Below are 20,347 nucleotides of genomic sequence, written 5' to 3' on the forward strand. Positions count from 1 at the left end.
AAAGCGACATTCTGAGTGCAACTCAGACTAGTAATTTAAAGGACAGTTTAGAGGAAACTTAAAGCTCAGAGCCCTACTCCTCTCAAATCTGAGGTTTCTCCAAGTCCCACGTGACCGCTTGCTGACTACACCGCCCTCAGAAGGGTCAGCTATGCTCCATGCATCGCAGCCCAAGACAAGCCAGCCAGGCCTGTGCCCATCAACCCCTGGGAAAGGCCCAAGAAGTGTCTTCCCTGCTGATCCAACAGTGCTCAGAGACTATAAAATACTCTAAAAATCTCAATCTTCCATTGGGAATTAGATTGATGTGGGAAAAAAAAAAAGCAGTTTCCTCTGGCTGTCAATATTTTTATATCAACACATTAAATTGTTCAGGGAAGTGCAGGAGCATTTGAAAGCTCCCAAGGGCCACCTCCCTACATCTTCCTTGGAAGCGGCCTTGATTCAGCTGCTTGCCTGGAACACACTTTTCTGGTTCAGGTTATTCAACAGGCTACTCAGCTGCAGACACGATCACCAGAGCCCACAGTCAGTCACAGACCAGGTTCAGAAGACGGACGGTCCCCTCTGAACAATCCCGGCCACAGCGTCTTCAGGGTCAGACTGGGCAAGTCTCCTGAGAGCCGACTGTGGACATGCCAGAGAGAAGCTGCACAGCTCTATCACAAGCGTGTGCCCGCGAGCGAAGCGTACACCGTCCCCTGGCTCAGAGGAAGGCCAGGGAGGGTAGGCAGGCAGGGCGCGGAGTCTTAGGTGAAGAGGGCTTTCCAGTTAACCCTGTGTGCCTCTGCCATTTAGGGATTCTACAGGTGTTTTTTATTCATGAACTATTTTTTATAATTTGAAAAAAAAAAACCAATTTTTAAGCTATTTCAGATGTTATTCAAGACTGACTTTGCCAACTACAAATTTCCAAAACACACTGAACACTCCTGACAGTGACAAAGTTGTTTTATTTTTTTTAAGATTTTTATCCAGTCACAAGAGTAAAGGTCCCTGAGGTGAGACCAGAACACGAGAAGCCACTGACATTTACTGAGCTCTCACTGGACACCAACCACTGCTCCAGTAACACGCACACTTAAACACAAAATGACTGCATAGTTTTTATTTATTTTGGCTGCACCACGCAGCACACAGGATCTTAGCATATCAGGGGTTGAACCCGTGGAAGCACAGAGTCTTCTAACCACTGAACTACTGTGACTACTGCCACTGGGACCACTGCCACCCTCACTTCCTCCCACTTAACCTTCACAAGCACAGGCAAGAGGGGCATTACTTTTGCAGAGAAGGAGACCAAGGGTTAGGAGAGGCAAAGTCAAGTCAGCGGCCTGAAGCCACGCAACTGACTGCGAGTGACTGAACGAGGACACAGACAAGGGGCTCCCTGCTCAAAGCAGAGTCCCTCCCAGGCCTGACCCCTCTGACCCCAGCAGGGTCTGTGGCCTGTTCGAACGGAACAGGAACGGAAACGAACGGAAAGACCGGCCCGTTCGTTTCCCGGTCTCGAGCACCCACCTCCCCCTGGGAGCCCCAGCGGCAAGACTGGAATTGTGCCCCGAGTTCTGCCCTCTCAGACTGACGGGGAGAGGCATCACTTCCACACCTGGAAAAAGAAGCAAACCTCCCTTGAGAAGCACTGTGCACCAGAATCCAGTTTATACTAAGGTATCTGAGGCAAGAGAGTTAAACTGCTCAGATGAATTAACTGTCACCACGACAACAGTAGGAGACAATCCATGCACCGAATAAAAACTGTCCAAATTAAATGACCCACTGCCATTTCCCTCTCTCCTCGCTTCCCCCTTTGTCTTCCCCAAACACCTCAAAGAAAAACCTGATACATAACGTGCTGCCTCTCTAAAATCCAAGATTAATAAGCATTAGACATTTTATACTCGTAGCTCAGTCGGTAAAGAATCTGCCTTCAATGCAGCAGCCCTGGGTTCGATTCCTGGGTCAGGAAGATCCCCTAGAGAAGGAAATGGCAACCTACTCCAGTATTCTTGCCTGGAGGATCCCATGGACAGAGGAGCCTGGCAGGACACAGTTCGTGGGGTTGCAAGAGCCGGACATGATTTAGCAACTAAACCACCACCACAGACATTTTATAAGATAATCTCCTGCTAAGACTGAGACAGTCAATTCTTGGGTAGGTTGATAAGAAGTCCCCAAGGAGAAGAAAGGGGTCAGGAACCCTTGAGAAGGAGAAAGGGGTCCAGGTCTCTCAAGGAGGAGAAAAGGACAAACTTTTTCTACATTGCTTTGTCTTGGTCAATATAACAATGTATCTTCTTGAGGACATGTTTCTCCTTAACAAGAACCTTATGACTAATCTTGTTATCTTAAAATGTATATTGTGGAAGTGGGTCTGGTTCGGTTCAGTTCAGTTGCTTAGTAATGTCTGACTCTTTGCGACCCCATGGACTGCAGCACGCTAGGCTTCCCTGTCCGTCACCAACTCCCGGAGCTTGCTCAAACTCATGTCCATCAAGTCGGTGATACCATCCAACCATCTCATCCTCTGTCGTCCCATTCTCCTCTTGACTTCAATCGTTCCCAGCATCAGGGTCTTTTCCAGTGAGTCAGTTCTTTGCATCACGTGGCCAAAATACTGGAGCTTCAGCTTTAGCATCAGTCCTTCCAATGAATATTCACAGTTGATTTCCTTTAGGATTGACTGGTTTGATCTCGTTGCCATACAAGGGACTTTCCAGCATCTTTTCCAACACCACAGTTCAAAAGCATCAATTTTTCCGCACTCAGCTTTCTTTATGGTCCAACTCTCACATCCATACACAACTACTGGAAAAACCATAGCTTTGGACGGACCTTTGTTGGCAAAGTAATGATTCTGCTTCTTAATATGCTGTCTAGGTTAGTCATAGCTTTTTTTCTAAGGAGCAAGCATCTTTGAATTTCATGGCTGCAGTCACCATCTACAGTGATTTTGGAGTCCAAGAAAATAAAGTCTGTCGCTGTTTTCATTGTTTACCCATCTCTTTGCCATGAAATGATGGGAACGGATGCCATGATCTTAGTTTTTTGAATATTGAGTTTTAAGCCAGCTTTTTCACTCTTCTCTTCCACTCTCATCAAGAGGCTCTTTAGTTCCTCTTCACTTTCTCCATCTGCATATGGTATCTGCATATCTGGGGATATTGATATTTCTCTCAGCAATCTTGATTCCAGCTTGTGCTTCCTCCAGCCCAGCATTTCTCTTGATGTACTCTGCATAGAAGTTACATAAGCAGTGTGTCAAGATACAGCCTTGACATACTCCTTTCCTGATTTGGAACCAGTCTGTTGTTCCATGTACAATTCTAACTGTTGCTTCTTGACCTGCATACAGATTTCTCAGAACGTAGGTTAGGCGGTCTGGTATTCCCATCTCTTTAAGAATTTTCCACAGTTTGCTGTGAATCACACAGTCAAAGGCTTCATTCAGCATAGTCAATAAAGCAGATGTAGATGTTTTTCTGGAACTCTCTTGCTTTTTTGATGATCCAACGGATGTTGGCAATTTGATCTCTGGTTCCTCTGCCTTTTCTAAATCCAGCTTGAACATCTGGAAGTTCCCAGTTCACGTATTGCTGAAGCCTGGCTTGGAGAATTTTGAGCGTCACTTTACTAGCGTGTGAGACGAGTGCAATTCTGCAGTAGGTGCCATTGCCTGTCTTTGGGACTGGAATGAAAACTGACCTTTTCCAGTCCTGTGGTCACTGCTGAGTTTTCCAAATTTGCCGGCATATTGAGTGCAGCACTTTCACAGCATCATCTTTTCGGACTTGAAATAGCTCGGCTGGAATTCCATCACCTCCACTAGCTTTGTTCATAGTGATGCTTCCTAAGGCCCACTTGCCTTTGGACTCCAGAATGTCTGGTTCCTAGGTGAGTGATCACACCAACATGGTTACCTGGGTCATTAAGATCTTTTCTGTATAGTTCTTCTGTGTATTCTTGCCACTCCTCTTAATATCTTCTGCTTCTGTTAGGTCCATACTGTTTCTGACCTTGACTGTGCCCATCTTTGCATGAAATGTTCCTTTGGTATCTCTAATTTTCTTGAAGAGATCTCTAATCTTTCTCATTCTATTGTTTTCCTCTATCTCTTTGCATTGATCACTTAGGAAGGCTCTCTTATCTCTCCTTGCTATTTTTTTGAATTCTGCATTCAGATGGGTATCCTGCCTTTTCTATATTGCCTTTAGCTTCTTTTGTTTTCCCAGCTGTTTGCAAGTCTTCCTCAGACCACCATTTTGCCTTTTTGCATTTCTTTTTCTTGGGGATGGTCTTGATCACTGCCTCTTGTACAACGTCATGAACCTCCGTCTATAGTTCTTCAGGCACTCTGTCTATCAGATGTAATCCCTTGAATCTATTTGTGACTTCCACTGTAAAATCATAAGGGATTTGATTTAGGACATACCTGAATGGTCTAGTGGTTTTCCCTACTTTAAGTCTGAATTTGACAATAAGGAGTTCATGATCTGAGCCACAGTCAGCTCCCAGTCTTTCTTTAAATATTTGGAAGAGCTCATCAATGAAACCCCCTCTAGGCTTGGAGATTTCTTTTTTGGAAGGTTTTGAACTACAATTTCCATTTCATTAATAATTACAGCACAATTTGGGTTATCTATTGCATCCTGAATGAGCTCTGGTGATGTGTGACTTTCAAGGAAGTGGATCATTTCATCTAAGTTATCAAACTTATGTTTGGAGAGTTATTTATAACATTCTCTTATCCTTTTAATTTCTGCAGCGTCTGCAGTAGTATCTCGTCTTTTAACTTCTCTTACTGATAATTTGGTCTTCCTTTCTTATGTAAGTTTTGTTCGCGTTTGATTTTGTTGATCATTTCAGAGAACCAGCTTGTGGTTTCTCTGACTATTAATTTTTGTTTTCAATTTCAGTGTCTTCTGTTCTCATGTGTGTTACTTTCTTCGTTTTGCTTGTTAGGGGTTTATTTGCTCCTTTTACAGTTTCTTAAGGTAGAAAACTAGAGAACTTTTCTCTTTTCTAATCAGACTGGCTTAATGCTATAAATTCCCTTCTTGGGGAATTTCCCAGAAGTCCAGTGGTTAAGACGCTGTGCTTTCACTGCCGAGGGCCCAAGTTTGATCCCTGGTTGGGGAACTAAGATCCCATAAGCCACACAGTGAGGCCAAAAACATAAAAATGTCCTTCTAAGCACTGCATCCCACAAATTTTCATAGACTGTATTTTTGTTCAGTTTAAAATATTCTCTCATTTTCCTTGTGACTCTCTTATTGTCCCAAAACTTATCTAGAAGCATATGCTCAGTCGTGATCAACTCTTTTGTGACTCCATGGACTGTAGCCCACCAAGCTCTTCTGTCCACGGGAGTCTCCACGCAATAATGGATTAGATTAGCATTTCCTTCTCCGGGGGTTTAGAAACATGTTACGTGTTTAATTTCCAAGTGTGGAGAGATGTTCTTCTTATCTTTCTGACCCTGTAACTCCACTGAGGTGCAGGAAGATATTTTGTATAAACTGAATCCTTTCAGGTTATGGTCTATCTTGGTGACCATCCATGTGAGCTTGCAAAGGTGTGTCGTGCTCTGCTGGGGTGTGGAGTCTCCTCCAACAGCAGCCCAGCAGCCTGGCTCGGTGACGGGAGGCCAGAGTGGGGCTGGTTCCCTCTGTCAGTAGTCCCATCAGTTACTCAGAGGGGCGCTGGCGTTTCGGCCGTAACTGTGGATGCGCCGACCTGTCTCAGTCTGCCAGGTTCTGTGCCGTGCATTGTGCAGCTCTGCTGTTCGAATGCACTCAACGTGATTATGTCTTCATTGGTAACATCCCACCTTGTCCCTGGTGACTTTCTTTGCTCTGAAGTCTACTTTTCCTGATGTTACTCCATCTGCATTTTGACTAGTGTCTTCACCGCAGTGTTCTTTTTGCACCCTTTAATTGTAACTACACGTTTCGTATTTGGAGTGAATGTCTTTTAGACGGTATGTAGCTGGGTCATTGTTTCTGAACCCACTCTGACAATGTCACACACGATTGGTATGCTCAGACCGTTTATATTAAGGTAAATTATTGACACGTTTCAATTTGGGCCGTCCATCTTATGTGTTCTATTTTTCCTTCCTACATTTCCTCTTGCCTGTCTTGATTTCACTTCCTGGAACTTTTTTTTTTAGAATTCCATTTTAAAATATTTCATTTTTCGCTCTCTTTGTGAAGTTTAGTGGTTGATCTGAAATTTACAATATATATCTCTCACGATCTTATTAGAATCAATATTTTAGCGCTTCAAGTGGAATGTAGAAACATTACCATCATACCCTCTCCCCCTTCATGGTCTAGCTGTAATACGTACTACATCGACATATGCTGAAAACCCCACAGAAAAACATACTTTTTGCTTTCAACAAAACATATTTCAAAGACCTCATTGAGAGAACAATGGTCTGTTGTGCTCATCTGGACTTTTACCATTTCTGTTCCTCTTCCTTCCTAATGTTTCAGGTCTCTTCTAGTATAATGTCCCTATTGTCTGGAAAACTTCCTTCAGTAATTTTTTTTAGATCTGCTGGCAACAAATTCCCTCAGTTTTCCTTTATCCAAAAAGATCTTTATTTTACTTCCACTGCTGGAGGGTATTTTTGCTGGATATAGAATTTGGGGTTGATAGTTCTTTTCTTGAGTTAAGTAAGACTTGCATTATTCAATAAAGCCATAAGTCATGTCAAGTAGGTCCAGACGGACAGGTCACAGTGGAAAGTTCTGACAAAACATGGTCCAGTGGAGCAGGGAACGGCAAACCACTCCAGGATTCTTGCCGTGAGAACCCCATGAACAGTGTGAAAAGGCAAAAAGATATGACACTGGAAAATAAGCAACCCCCCAGGTCAGAAGGTGTCCAGTATGCTACTGGGGAAGAACGGAGGGCCATTACTGATAGCTCCAGAAAGAATGAGGCAGCTGGGCCAGTATGGAATCAACGCTCAGTCGTGGATGTGTCTGGCAGTCAAAGTAAAATCCGATGCTGTAAAGAACAATTCTGCATAGGAACCTGGAATGATAGGTTCATGAATCAAGGTAAATTGGATGTCAAGCAGGAGATGGCAAGAATGAACACTGACATGATAATTTAGGAATCAGTGAACTAAAATGGGCAGGAATGGGTGAATTTAACTCACATGACCATTGTATCTACTACTGTGGGCAAGAATCCCTTAGAAGAAATGAAGCACCATCATAGTCAACAAAAGAGTCCGAAACGCAGAACTTGGGTGCTATCTTAAAAATGACAGAATGATCTCGATATGTTTCCAAGGAAAACCATTCAACGCCACAGTAATCCAAGTCTATGCCCTGTCCACAAATGCTGAAGAAGCTGAAGTTGACCAGTTCTATGAAGACCTACAAGACCTACAACACCAAAAACAGATGTTCTTTTCATTAGAGGGGACTAGAATGCAAGAAATACCTGGAGTAACAAGCAAATTTGGCCTTGGAGTATAAAATGAAGCAGGGCAAAGGCTAATGGAGTCTTGTCAAGAGACCACACTGGTCATAGCAAATATGCTTTGCCAACAACACAAGAGAAGACTCTACACATGGACATCACCAGATGGTCAATACCAAAATCAGATTATTATATTCTTTGCAGTTGAAGATGGAGATCTATATAAGTCAGCAAAAACAAGACACGGAGCTGACTGTGGCTCAGATCATTAGCTCCTTGTTGCAAAATCCAGGCTTAAATTTAAGAAAGTAGGGAAACCACTAGGCCATCCAGATATGATCTAAATCAAATCTCTTATGATTATACAGTGGAAATGACAAATACATTCAAGGGATTAGATCTGGTAGACAGAGTGCCCGAAGAACTAAGAATGGAGGTTCATAACGCTGTACAGGAGGCAGTGACCAAAATCATTGCAAAGAAAAAGAAATGCAAGAAGGCAAAGTGGTTGTCTGAGGAGGCCTTACAAAGAGCTAAGGAAAGAAGAAAAGTAAAAAGCAAGGGAGAAAGGGAAAGATACACCCAACTGAATGCAAAGTTCCAGAGAATAGCAAGGAGAGATAAGAAGGCCTTCTTAAATGAACAATGCAAAGAAGTAGAGGAAAACAATAGAATAGGAAAGAATAGAAATCTCTTCAAGGAAATCAAAGATATCAAGGGAAAATTTCAAGCTAGGATGGGCACAATAAACGACAGAAATGGTAAGGACCTAACAGAGGTAGAAGAGATTAATATGAGGACGTGGCAAGAATACACAGAACTGTACAAAAACGGTCTTAATCACCAGGATAACAATGATGGTGTGGTCACTCACCTAGAATCAGACATCCTAGTGTGAAGTCACGTGGGCCTTAGGAAGCATCACTACGAACAAAGCTAGTGGAGGTGATGGAATTCCAGGTGAGCTATTTCAAGTCCTAAAAGATGATGCTGTGAAAGTGCTGCACTCAATATGCCGGCAAATTTGGAAAACTCAGCAGTGGCCCGCCACAGGACTGAAAAAGGTCAGTTTTCATTTCAATCCCAAAGAAAGGCAATGCCAAAGAATGCTCAAACTACCGCACAATTGCACTCATCTCACACAGTAACAAAGTAATGTGCAAAATTCTCCGAGCTAGGCTTCAACAGTACATGAACCAAGAACTTCCAGATGTTCAAGCTGGATTTAGAAAGGGCAGAAGAACAGAGTCAAATTGCCAACATCCACTGGATCACAGAGAAAGGAGGGGAATTCCAGAAAAACATCTACTTCTGCTTCACTGACTACTTTAAAGCCTTTGACTGTGTGGATCACAACAAACTGTGGAAAATTTTTAAAGAGATGGGAACACCAGACCACCTTACCTACCTCCTGAGAAACCTGTATGTGGTTCAAGAAGCAACAGTTAGAACCAGACATGGAACAACAGACTGGTTCAAAATTGGGAAAGGAGAACAACAAGGCTGTATATTGTCACCCTGCTTATTTAACTTGTATACAGAGTACATCATGAGAAATGCCAGGACTGATGACGCACAAGCTGGAATTAAGATTGCTAGGAGAAATATCAAAAACCTCAGATATGCAGATGATACCACTTTAATGGCAGAAAGAGAAGAGTATCTACAGAGCCTGCTGATGAGGGTGAAAGAGGAAAGTGAAAAAGCTGGTTTAAAACTCAACATTCAAAAAACTAAGATCATGGCATCTGGTCCCATCACTTCATGGCAAACAGAAAGGGAAAATGTGGAGGTAGTGACAAATTTTATTTTCTTGGGCTCCAGAATCACTGTGGATGGTTACTACAGCCATTAAATTAAAAGACACACTTGCTCATTGGAAAGAAAGTTATGACGAACCTAGACATTAAAAAGAGTTAAAGTATTAAAAAGCAAAGACATCACTTTGCCAACAAAGATCCGTACAGTCAAAGCTATGGTATTTCTAGTAGTCATGCATGGATGTGAGAGTTGGACCATAAAGAAAGCTGAGTGCTGAAGAATTGATGCTTTTGGACTGTGGTGCTGGAGAAGAGTCTTGAGAGGCCATTGGACTGCAAGGAGATCCAACCAGTCTATCCTAAAGGAAATCAGTCCTGAATATTCATTGGAAGGACTGATGCTAAAGCTGAAGCTCCAATACTTTGACCACCCGATGCAAAGAGCCAACTCTTGGGGAAAGACCCAGATGTGGGGAAAGATGAAGACGAGCGGGGAAAGGAGAAGAGGCAGTCAGAGGATGAGATGGTAAGATAGCATCACTGACTCAATGGACATGAGTTTGAGCAAACTTTGGGAGATGGTGAAGGACAGGGGAGCCTGACGTGCTGCAGGCCATGGGGTCACAAAGAGGCAGATGCGACTCAGGGACTGAACAACAACGAAAAGTTTTTTCCTTTCAGCGCTTTAAAAGATGATGTTTCACTTCCTGCTGGCCTCCTCAGTTTCTAATGGGAAAAGCAAGTCATCCAAACTGCCCCTCCCCAGTAAGTGATATACTTTCTCTGGCTGCTTCTAAGATTTTTTTCTTTGTCTACATTTTCAGCAGCATGGTTATGACATGTCTGGGCACTGACTTTGTGAGTTCATCCTGTCTGGAGCTCACTGAGCCTCCTGGTCCCCCGAATCTGTAGGTTTATATCTTTCGCAAGATTTGCGACACAATCAGCCCTTATTTATACTACCCTGTGTCAAGCTGGGGATACCAGAGGACGCAGAGAGTGGTGAGTGTGGCCCGTTCAGCGGAGCTTCCAGTCTTCCTCTCCAAACCACCTGCTACTCCTTCCTTTCCAGAACCCCACGCTGCTGCCCCAGGCACTGTGTTTACATCCGAGTGGTGCGGTTCCCTTCTCTGGGAGAGACACTTTAGAGTAGGCTTCGTTCTTCTTTTCCTTAACTGAGACCTGATCTTTTTTGTGAACTGGTTCAAACTCATTTTCCAAATGCATAAGGGATTATAAGAATGAAGAAAGGTTTCCTTTTTAAATGAAATTAAATTGTTTTAGGATATACTTGTAGGCCAGCCACCAGTTACCTGCAGTGAGCGAGCACTCAAGGCTTTTCCTTTCTGCAGTTTATGATCATTCGTGATTTCCTGAGAACCCAGAGGTGAGAATGAATGTCACTTTTAAGTTGTCCTGGTTTTGCCTTCTTCTGGGATTCTCTCTTTAACATCTAAGAGCTGACTTGAAATTCCAGAAGGCCACTGAAGACATCCCAGGTTATACGAACCCAAGCACATGTACTCGTGCTGCCTGACAGAATTCTGTCCAGGACGGTGAAGCCTGCAAGCTTGCCCCGCTGCTGCTATCCTCGCCACAAGCAGTGGCTGCCTCAGAGCCCGCCCAGGACTGAAACCTGCTGCTCAGCCTCACTTCCTGACAACACTGCCAGTCCCTCACATCTGTGCACACAGCATGAGGCCTCACAAAGTCACAGACTCTGTTCTGAAGCATCATCCCAGGTGTTCACAGTCCGGAGTCCCTCTGACATGTACTCAAATTACAAAGACTCGCTATCACTTTTCAAATGGTCTTTTCTTTAAAAAAAAAAAGAAAAGAAAAGCACATGGAAAAATATTGAAAGGAAAAACACCAAAATGCAAACAGTGATCATGTGGGGGGCAGTAAGATTCCAAGTGTTATTTTATTTCCTAATATTCTTATACATCGTCTACACATCACTATAACCAAGTCAAAGTGTTAGTCGCTAAAGTGAAAGTGAAGTCGCTTAGACGTGTCCAACTCTTTGGGACCCCATGGACTGTAGCCTACCAGGTTCCTCTGTCCATAGGATTTTCCAGGCAAGAATACTGTGGTGGGTTGCCATTTCCTCCTCCAGGAGATCTTCCCGATCCAGGGATTGAACCCGGGTCTCCCACATTGTAAGCAGATGCTTTACCATCTGAGCCACCAGGGAAGTCACAAGTCATGTCCAGCTCTTTGTGACCCCATGGACTGTAGCCCACCAGGCTCCTCTATCCATGGAATTTTCTAGGCAAGAATATTGGAGAGGGTGCCATGCCCTTCTTCAGAGGATCTTCCCAATTCAGAGACTGACTCGGGTCTCCCACATTGCAGGCAGATTCTTTACCATCTGAGCCACCAAGGAAGCCCATAACCAAGTGAGTGTGACTAACTTATCTAAAGGAATCCACTCCCCATTTCCCAAAAACATAAGCAACTGGGAGACCACTCAGCCACAACCACCTCTGCCGCCTACGCCAGGAACACCTCTTTAGTAAGACTTTGTCCATGAGACTTCATTGGAGCAGAGGTTCAGAATTTTCCAGCAAGTCACTACTTCTCAAACCTGACTGCACATCGGATTTGCCTCACCCACAGCGCACAAACACAAACAAAACACCTGTCAGGCTGGGAGGTGGCGTCAGGAAGAGAAGCCCAGCAGGTCTAAAGCTGACCAGAAAGGCTGTCATCCACCGAAACGGGGGAAGCTGCAAAGGGAATAGGTCTGACAGATCAGAAAAAAAGAAAATCAGAGTTTAGCTTTGGTGCTTGTTCATCAGAGAAGGCCTACCAGACGTCCAGAGGGAGCTGTCGGGTACGCAGCGGGAGGCCCATGTGTGAGGCAGAGCTGGGATCCAAACCCAGCAAGTCTGACTCCAAAGTCCATGTTTTTAAATCACCACAGGATGCCACTTCTACAAAATATTTCCAAAGAGAAAGGGGAAAGGAATTAAAAGTCTACTAAATATCTTAATTATGCTTTAGCCCTAACTAGAGCTACTGCCACCATCTGGGATCACCAGTCTGGACACTCAGGCCCCAGGGACGGGCCCTCTGAAGCGGGGAGGGGAGGCAGGGAGAACCGACGCCTTGGACAGCAGCCAGCTCCAGCCTGCACCCAGGAGCTTCCTCCCAGCTTGCGGGAGGGCCCAGGGTGAGGGATGGGCGGCCCAGACACAAAGCTGGAGCAAACAGGATGGAGGCAGGGCTGTATGAGGCATGCAGGTACCGTTACATCCTGTATTATTGATGCTCAGAGCCAGATGGTCCTCTTCTCTGCAGTATCATGTTACTACAGAATTAGCTGACCTAGTCACTTCAGTTCACAGAAACCCTCTAAGAACATAATCCACGTTCGCCTTTAAAAAAGGGGGGTACGACAAAGATAACAGAAATTCAAGCATGATGCAAGTGGCATTAAGAGCCATGGGAAAATCTACGCAGCATAATGTATATAAAAAGTATAACTTTTTAGAAGAGCGTAGATTTCTTTAAAAATTCTGTAACAGCTTAGCTACTGAGTTTCCTAAGAAACCGCAGAGCTAAGCTCTGCATGTGAATACACATTTTAATTGTGTGTTATTTTAACAATCTACACAATAAGTGATCCAAATTCAAAATGTAACAGTCTCTAAAAATGAATTTCAACACTGATTTATTTTGCAAGTCTCCTGGGTCCCAACAACTGCTGTAAGGAGCATTAGACACCATTTGAAACACCATGAATTTGCCGAAACATAAACAATGAAATCTGTACAAAGCCAGTCTGCGGTCTGAGCCAGAGCCCTACACAGTGCACCCCCGGACCTAACACGTCTACACATGGAGGGGCCACAAGACTTAGCAGTCCCACGACTTCCACGGGCACTGGGCCAGACCCCCTTCTTTCACCCGGACAAGTCCAAGAGCCGCACACTTGCCAGGGGGCCTCATCATTCCCTGCATGCGTAAAGCCCTTGGTGGGGGGCTCCCCACAGCCTCTAGGTTAGGGGCGGGCTCCAAGCCCATCACGTCCCACCAAGAGGACCACCCGCCCCTGTTCCCCGGGCTCCCACTGCATGAAGCCCGGAGCTTGGGCCGCCTGGCACCTGCCCCCCTCCACTTCCTGCAGAGGAAGAGCCACGGCGAAGGCCCTGGCACCCACAGGCCTGGGGCTGAACTCCAGTTCCTCTGCTTTCCAGCTGCACACTCATTCGGTCTGCTCTCAGGGCTCTTTTGGTAAAATGAAGACGGTAACTAATTTCTTCACGAGGTTGTGGCGAGTTTTAAATGAACTAGAAACCCAAATGATGACTCATTTAACCCCAGTGTGTGTTCCCCATGGCAGCCCTGCCTCCCTCTCGGTGACCCTGCCCTGGAATCATTTGTGCACCAGAGGGGTGCTCTGGAGCCTGGGGGCAGCGCCATTTCTCTAACTCCAGGGCCACGCACGAGGCTGGCTCTTAGAGAAGTGTCTACTGAACAAGTGTCAGTGGATAAAAAACCGAGGTTTGGGCAGGGTAGGGGGGCCGGCTACTGGCAGTGTCATGGCACTGGGCAAACGCCCCACTGTTAGGACAGCTGGGGCTTGGGGCCAACCAGAAGATGTAGGTGGTCACAGTCGGGGTAGCTGAGGCCACAAACACCCCCCGGCCTTGCTGAGTCTGTGCTTGAGCCCTCTCCCTGGAAGGATGAGCGCCTGCCTCCAGGGCTGGCACCCTCCCCGCCGCAGTGGGCAAAGGAGCCCACAGTAGTGAGACACCACAGGCTTGGTCTGACCCGGAACCCCACCCTCTCCCCCAGGACAGGTGGGCAGCCTCCGCCAGCGAGGGGAAGGGGGTCACACAGCAGCCTGGGTAACGAAGGCCCCAGCTGCCCTGCTCCCAGGCGGCACAGGAATGGGTAAGTCCCAAGGAGGGAGAATTCCTTAATAGCAGACACAATAAAAAGTGTGATCACATTTGTAACTCTTATTGGAAAAAAACTGATTAAATTTAATCAAGTTCTAAACAGCCTGGGTGTTCACTGGAAGGACTAATGCTGAAGCTGAAATTTCAATACTTTGGCTACCTCATGCGAAGAGTTGGCTCACTGGAAAAGACCCTGATGCTGGGAGGGATTGGGGGCAGGAGGAGAAGGGGACGACAGAGGATGAGATGGCTGGATGGCATCACTGACTCGATGGACACGGGTTTGGGTGGACCCCGGGAGTTGGTGATGGACAGGGGGGCCTGGCGTGCTGCGGTTCATGGGGTTGCAGAGAGTCGGACACGACTGAGCAACTGAACTGAACTGAACTGAAAAAGCTAAAGCCCTTGGGATCAGGAAGGGAGAATTATTTAATATCAAACACAATTAATAAAAATTTGATCACACTTGTAACTATTATTGGGAAAAAACTGATTAAATTCAATCAAGTTCTAAAGCCCAGCCGTCTCAACTTTCCCACGTGTGCATGCATACAAGCTGTAAGAAAAAAGCTGAAGTCACCCACGTTCTGAAGACAGACTTAAATAGCAGGCACTTAGCATGCAAGTTATAACAAAGCTTTCCAATTGCAAAGCCTCAATGATGGTCATTTACGCAAGGCTCATAAATGGATGCTGTACCCCATATTTCTGTGTCTTTGTATCTTGTATACCTTTTGTAACTTCTTTGCATCTTTCTGAGCATTCTCTCCGAGTGGTACTTTTCCAAATAACTTCCATCCCAAGTCACTTTGTTTGTCAAGTCTTGCATTCTGTTTTCTAGCAAGCGAATTCCTGTAAGAAGAAAATGAAAGAGTTAGGGAATTGTTGGACACTTACAGAAACACCAGGACCGCTGAATCACTCTAGTGAAAACAAGCAGACTTTCCTTAGAGATCAATGTGCTGAATCACAGACTTTAATTCTGCAGACTTGATTCTCACGTAGACACGGAATTATGAAGCAGGTGAAAAGCTCTTGAACCACAAGAAGTAAGCTTTTTGTAATTCAATGAAAATATATACAACAAGTTGTATCATTCAGAGTAAGGATATGCATTACAGCGTAACAAAATATATCCAGAAAAAGTGAGCTTTGAAGTCGAACCAAATTGAACTGAAACCCTGGCTCAGTCACTCAGTAGCTGTGTAACTCTGATCTGTACATTAACCTCTCTGAGACTCAGTTTCCTTATGTTTAACAAGGGTCACTATATGAATTAAAGGGACAGGTACATGATCAGTACTCAAAGGATGACAACTGCTTTTGTACTGAACCTCTAACTTAGTTTAAATTATCTATAAGGTAAATCTATATTATCTGTTTATAAAGTCTCCATGTATCATAAAAAGAAAGCCACTCACGAGACAGTCACATGATCTTCTCTCATAATAACATGTAAACAAACCCTAATAACACAAATAAGTTATAAATGGTGCTACAGATAAACTGTTCTGGAACGTACTGCATTGGCTCATTCATTGAAAATGAATGGTTTCTAGGGCTCACTGGAAAGTTTAAGATGAGCATGAAGCATCTTGTGTGCCAGAAAGAAGGTGCTCAAAGAAATACTGCGATAGGTTTAACAAAAACAGTACCCGGCTTGAAAGGGCTCTCGCTGACTAAATCTGGAATGTAATCATCAAAATACATAATGAGAACAAGGGATTATAATCCACCCAATAAAAAAAGAAATCCATGAGCCCAAATGGATATGGATACAAATAGGAAAATGAACACATGAGTGAAGGTGGAAGGAAAATTCTTAGAATGCCCCAAGTAAGTATTCTTTCCTGAGAAATCCTATGGACAGAGGAGGCTGGCGGGCTACAGTCCACGGGGTCGCAAAAAGTCACACACGACTCAGCAGCTAAACAATGACAACAGTAAGTAGAGAAGGACTGATGGGCTTATGGATTAGTCAACGGATGCTAAACCAGTAGATGAAGCTGGATGGAGAGAAGGATTTTTACACAGTTTGAAAGTAGCTCCCACAAATGACTTGTTAATTACAAAGAAAAATTAATTAACTTCACAGTGGAGACACCTCACTAGCCAAGCGATCACAGTGGGCACCCTCAGCGTCAGGATGGACAGCGCAGGTCACCTCCTCTGATGCTGAGAACAACACACCAGGTTGCCTGTAGTTAGCAAAAAACGCATGAATATCACCTGAATATCACCGTGAGGAAACACAAACACACCAAAACAGGGGGACAGCCAAGGAAACGATAAATCTGACTCTGAAAATGTCAGGGTCCCGTGTGGACAAAAAAACACTGCCTTTGGTAAACTAAGAATGTTGCCTCCCACCAAGCCATCAGCCACTGTAGCCATCCCTAACGGTCCATCCTGAGGGGGTTCAAGATGCAGAAAACCAGCATACTGGCCCCATACAGTAATGATGTATTTCAAGGGAAGTGATTTCAATCAGCCCAGACTTCTGCATCTTCCCATACACAGAAAAGCTCTACAGTCATTAACACGAGATGGCTGTTTCTGTGATTAGCAGTAATGTTTCGATGTTTCACTACATGGTTTTTTGTTTTTGTTTTCTTCAGCAAAAACTCCTCTATACCCAGGTTCCTTGCTTATCTCTCTGCAACAGTCCATCAGAGCTATCAGAGAGGCTGCCTTCCCAGGCTATAGTCCTCAGGAAGGCCACCTAATAAAACAGAATTCTCAGCTTTTACGTGGTGCATCTTCCTCAGCTGACAAAGACTGAAGAACTGTTCCAGCTTAAAAGGAGGCTAGAGACCTGGGCGCTTCCCAGGTGGCGCTAGTGGTAAAGAGCCACCTGCCAGTGCAGGAAACGTGAGAGACGTGGGTGCTGTCCCTGGGTTAGGAAGATCCCCTGGAGGAGGGCATGGCAACCCATGCCGGTATTCTTGCCTCGAGTATCCTATGGACAGAGGAGCCTGGTGGGCTACAGTCTATATGGTTGCAAAGAATCTGACAGGACTTGAGGTGACTCAGCACAGCACACACAGAGAGACCTGACAATTAAAGGCAGGAGGAGAAGGAGGCGACAGAGGATGAGATGGCTGGGTGGCGTCACTGACTCAATGAACCTGAGTGTGAGCAAACTCCAGGAGACACTGAGGACAGGGAGGCCTGGAGTGCCGCAGTCCATGGGGTCGCAGAGAGTCAGACACAACTCAGCGACTGAACAACAGCAGCAACAGGTGGATCCTGTACCACATCCTGGACCATGGGCCAAAAACGGTATAAAGAAGACTGCCGGGACAGCTGATGCAACGTGAACACGGATGACAGAGCACAACAGCCCTGGGGTGATGTTACATTTCCTGGTCTTGCTAACTCTGCTATGGTTACGGAAGAGAGTGCCCTTCTGGTATACTTTCCATTGGATCATATAGAAAGCAAGAGAATTTGAGAAAAACATCTGCTTCATTGACTATGCTAAAGCCTTTGACTGTGGATCACAGCAAACTGCAGAAAATTCTTAAAGAGATGGGAATACCAGACCACCTTACCTGACTCCTGAGAAACCTGTATGCAGGTCAAGAAGCAATATTTACAATCTTACATGGAACAATGAACTGGTTCAAAATTAGGAATGAAATACAACAAGGCTGTATATTGTCACCCTGCTTATTTAACTTGTATGCAGAGTACATCATGCAAAATGCTGGGCTGGATGAAGCACAAGCTGGAATCAAGATTGCTGGGAAAAATCTCAATAACCTCAGATATGCGGATGACACCACTCTTATGGAAGAAAGTGAAGAAGAACTAAAGAGCCTTTTGATGAACGTGAAAGGAGAATGAAAAAGCTGGCTTAAAAGTCATCATTCAAAAAAAATGAGATCATGGCATCTGGTCCCATCACTTCATGGCAAATAGATGGGGAAACAGTGGAAGCAGTGACTGACTTTATTTTCTTGGGCTCCAAAATCACTGCAGACGGTGACTGCAGCCATGAAATTAAAAAGACGCTTGCTCCTTAGAAGAAAAGCTATGACAAACCTAAACAGCATATTAAAAAGCAGAGATATTGCCGACAAAGGTCCAACAGTCAAAGCAATGGTTTTTCCAGTAGTCATGTGGATGTGAGAGTTGGATCATAAAGAAGGCTGAGGGCCGAAGAATTGATGTTTTTTAACTGTGGTGTTGGAGAAGACTCTTGAGAGTCCCTTGGACTGCAAGGAGATCCAACCAGTCCATCCTAAAGGAAATCAGTCCTGATTATTCCTTGGAAGGATTGATGTTGAAGCTGATGCTCCAATACTCTGTCCAACTGATACGAAGAACTGACTCATTGGAAAAGACCCTGATGCTGAAAAAGATTGAAGGCAGGAGGAGAAGGGGACAACAGAGGATGAGATGGTTGGATGGCATCACCGACTCGATAGACATGAGTTTGAGCAAGCTCCAGGAGATAGTGAAGGACAGGGAAGCCTGGCGTGCTGCAGTCCATGGGGTCGTAAAGAGTCGATATGATTGATCGAACAAAGGGGGATATCTCCAATTGCCTCTTCTAATGCTTCCCCAAAATTCTCATATGCTTATGTAGAATAGATGCCTTGTTTACAGAGTGAATAAAACAAAAGGAATGGAATGTAAACAGCTAGTGAATTTGGATAAAGGATATATGGAAGTTCCTTATATTTTTCTTGCAAAGTCTCTATAAATTTAAAATTATATCCCCCAAATGTTACAAAAACTTTCAAAAAAGGTTCTTTGTATTCTTCCTTGCTTTTCTCTTGTGGTTTATAATGGAACCTATTCAGAAGTTGGTATCATATCCCCAAGGCAACGTCTATTTACATTTGTAAGAAATGAAGTTTGAGGTGTCTCCAGGCCCAACCTGTTTGATGTGTTAAAACCACACCGAATCCTTTGGCACCCAGAAGGGTTCTAAGAATCTGGGCATCCAGAGTTTGGGTTCTAAGGGCTTACGTTTTGCTAAAGAGAGGAGGTGCCTCTGGGGAAGAGAACTGGGTGCCAAGGGACAAAGGTGAGGAAATCAAAGGCACCTGGAAAGGAGAGGGCCAGGGACGAGAGGCCCGCCTTCCCGAGGACCCTGACCAGATTGCAGGGACGGGAGTCGCTTAAGGGTGTGGAGGGCTAACAGCAGAGAACCACTCAGAGGCGACTGGGCACGGGGAAACACAGAAGAACTGTGGGCTTTGTGATCCGGGAGGCTGGGTGTCAACCGCGGTGCCGTTCACTGAAGATGACTGACAGGAAGTGAACCAAGAGCAACAGAAACCGTGGTTTCTCTGTCCACTGCTAAGGCTACACCATGTCACACAAACAGAGTGCAGATAAAGTTTATCAAAACTCAGAATGGTGGGGCACTTCCCTGGCGGTCCAGAGGTCATGACTCTGCACTTTCAGAGCAGGGGCATGGGTTCCATCCCTGGTTGGGGAACAAAGATTCCACATGCCACCTGGTAAGGCCAAAAAAACCAAAAATCAGCGTTGTATAATTATTTTTAGCCTAAGAGCTTAAGCTATACATTACAGGCCATGATTTTTGAAGGGTCTGTAAACAGTATCTTTGGGTGTATTATTTTTTGTGATGCTGAGGTCACCACAAGTACCCAGGAGCTCCGAGCAGAAAGGACTCCCTGCGAGCTTCGGCTGCGTGTCACCTGCAGCTCCGGCGCCGGCGCGGGGAGCAGGGAGCCCAGCCAGCAAAGGCTTCCCGCCCCCTGCTCCCCTTTCAGGTCACGGTCACGGGGAGACTGGCGTGGAGCTGGTTGCTGGGCCCAGGAGCCAGGTGGAGCCAAGGGCGCACCTCTGCCCATCACAGGACCCACTCTGGGGGCCGGGGGCAGGGCGAGCCCCCAGGCCGACCTGTGCCTTCAGCCCTGTGCTGCGGTCCTAGTGTGGGGCTCAGAGACGCCCTTGGGGACGCCCACACACGGGGCTGCTCCTGCCAGTCCAACAGGGCCCAGAGGGAAGAGGTGTCTGGATCCCTGGGGGTGTCCCCACGCAAGTTCTGTGACCATAGTGTAGCCCAAGCCTGGGTCCCAGAGGCTGAGAGCGCACGCGTGCTGCTGGAGAAGGCAGTGGTCTTTCCACCGCGTGTGTCCTCAGGGGGACAAGTACATGAGAGGAGGGGGCAGGCTGGGGCCCACCCAAGGCCAGGGGGAGCCAGCCACCTCCAAGGGTGGGGCCCACAGACGGGCATCCACACAGGCT

The 20,347-nt window shown here is 45.5% G+C and overlaps 1 protein-coding gene across 3 annotated transcripts in view; it reads right to left on the reverse strand.

The window, feature by feature from the left end:
• The window catches only part of TBC1D14 (TBC1 domain family, member 14), a 110,543-nt gene that overhangs the window by 51,221 nt on the left and 38,975 nt on the right, over positions 1-20,347 (reverse strand). For all 3 annotated transcript variants that reach the window (XM_010854532.1, XM_010854531.1, XM_010854533.1), the window contains exon 3: positions 14,848-14,968. In XM_010854532.1, coding sequence (XP_010852834.1) covers positions 14,848-14,968 — 121 coding nt within the window. The remainder of the gene's footprint in view (positions 1-14,847; positions 14,969-20,347) is intronic.

Source organism: Bison bison, unplaced genomic scaffold, assembly GCF_000754665.1.
Source record: "Bison bison bison isolate TAMUID 2011002044 unplaced genomic scaffold, Bison_UMD1.0 scf7180017864342, whole genome shotgun sequence".
NCBI classification, from domain to species: domain Eukaryota; kingdom Metazoa; phylum Chordata; class Mammalia; order Artiodactyla; family Bovidae; genus Bison; species Bison bison.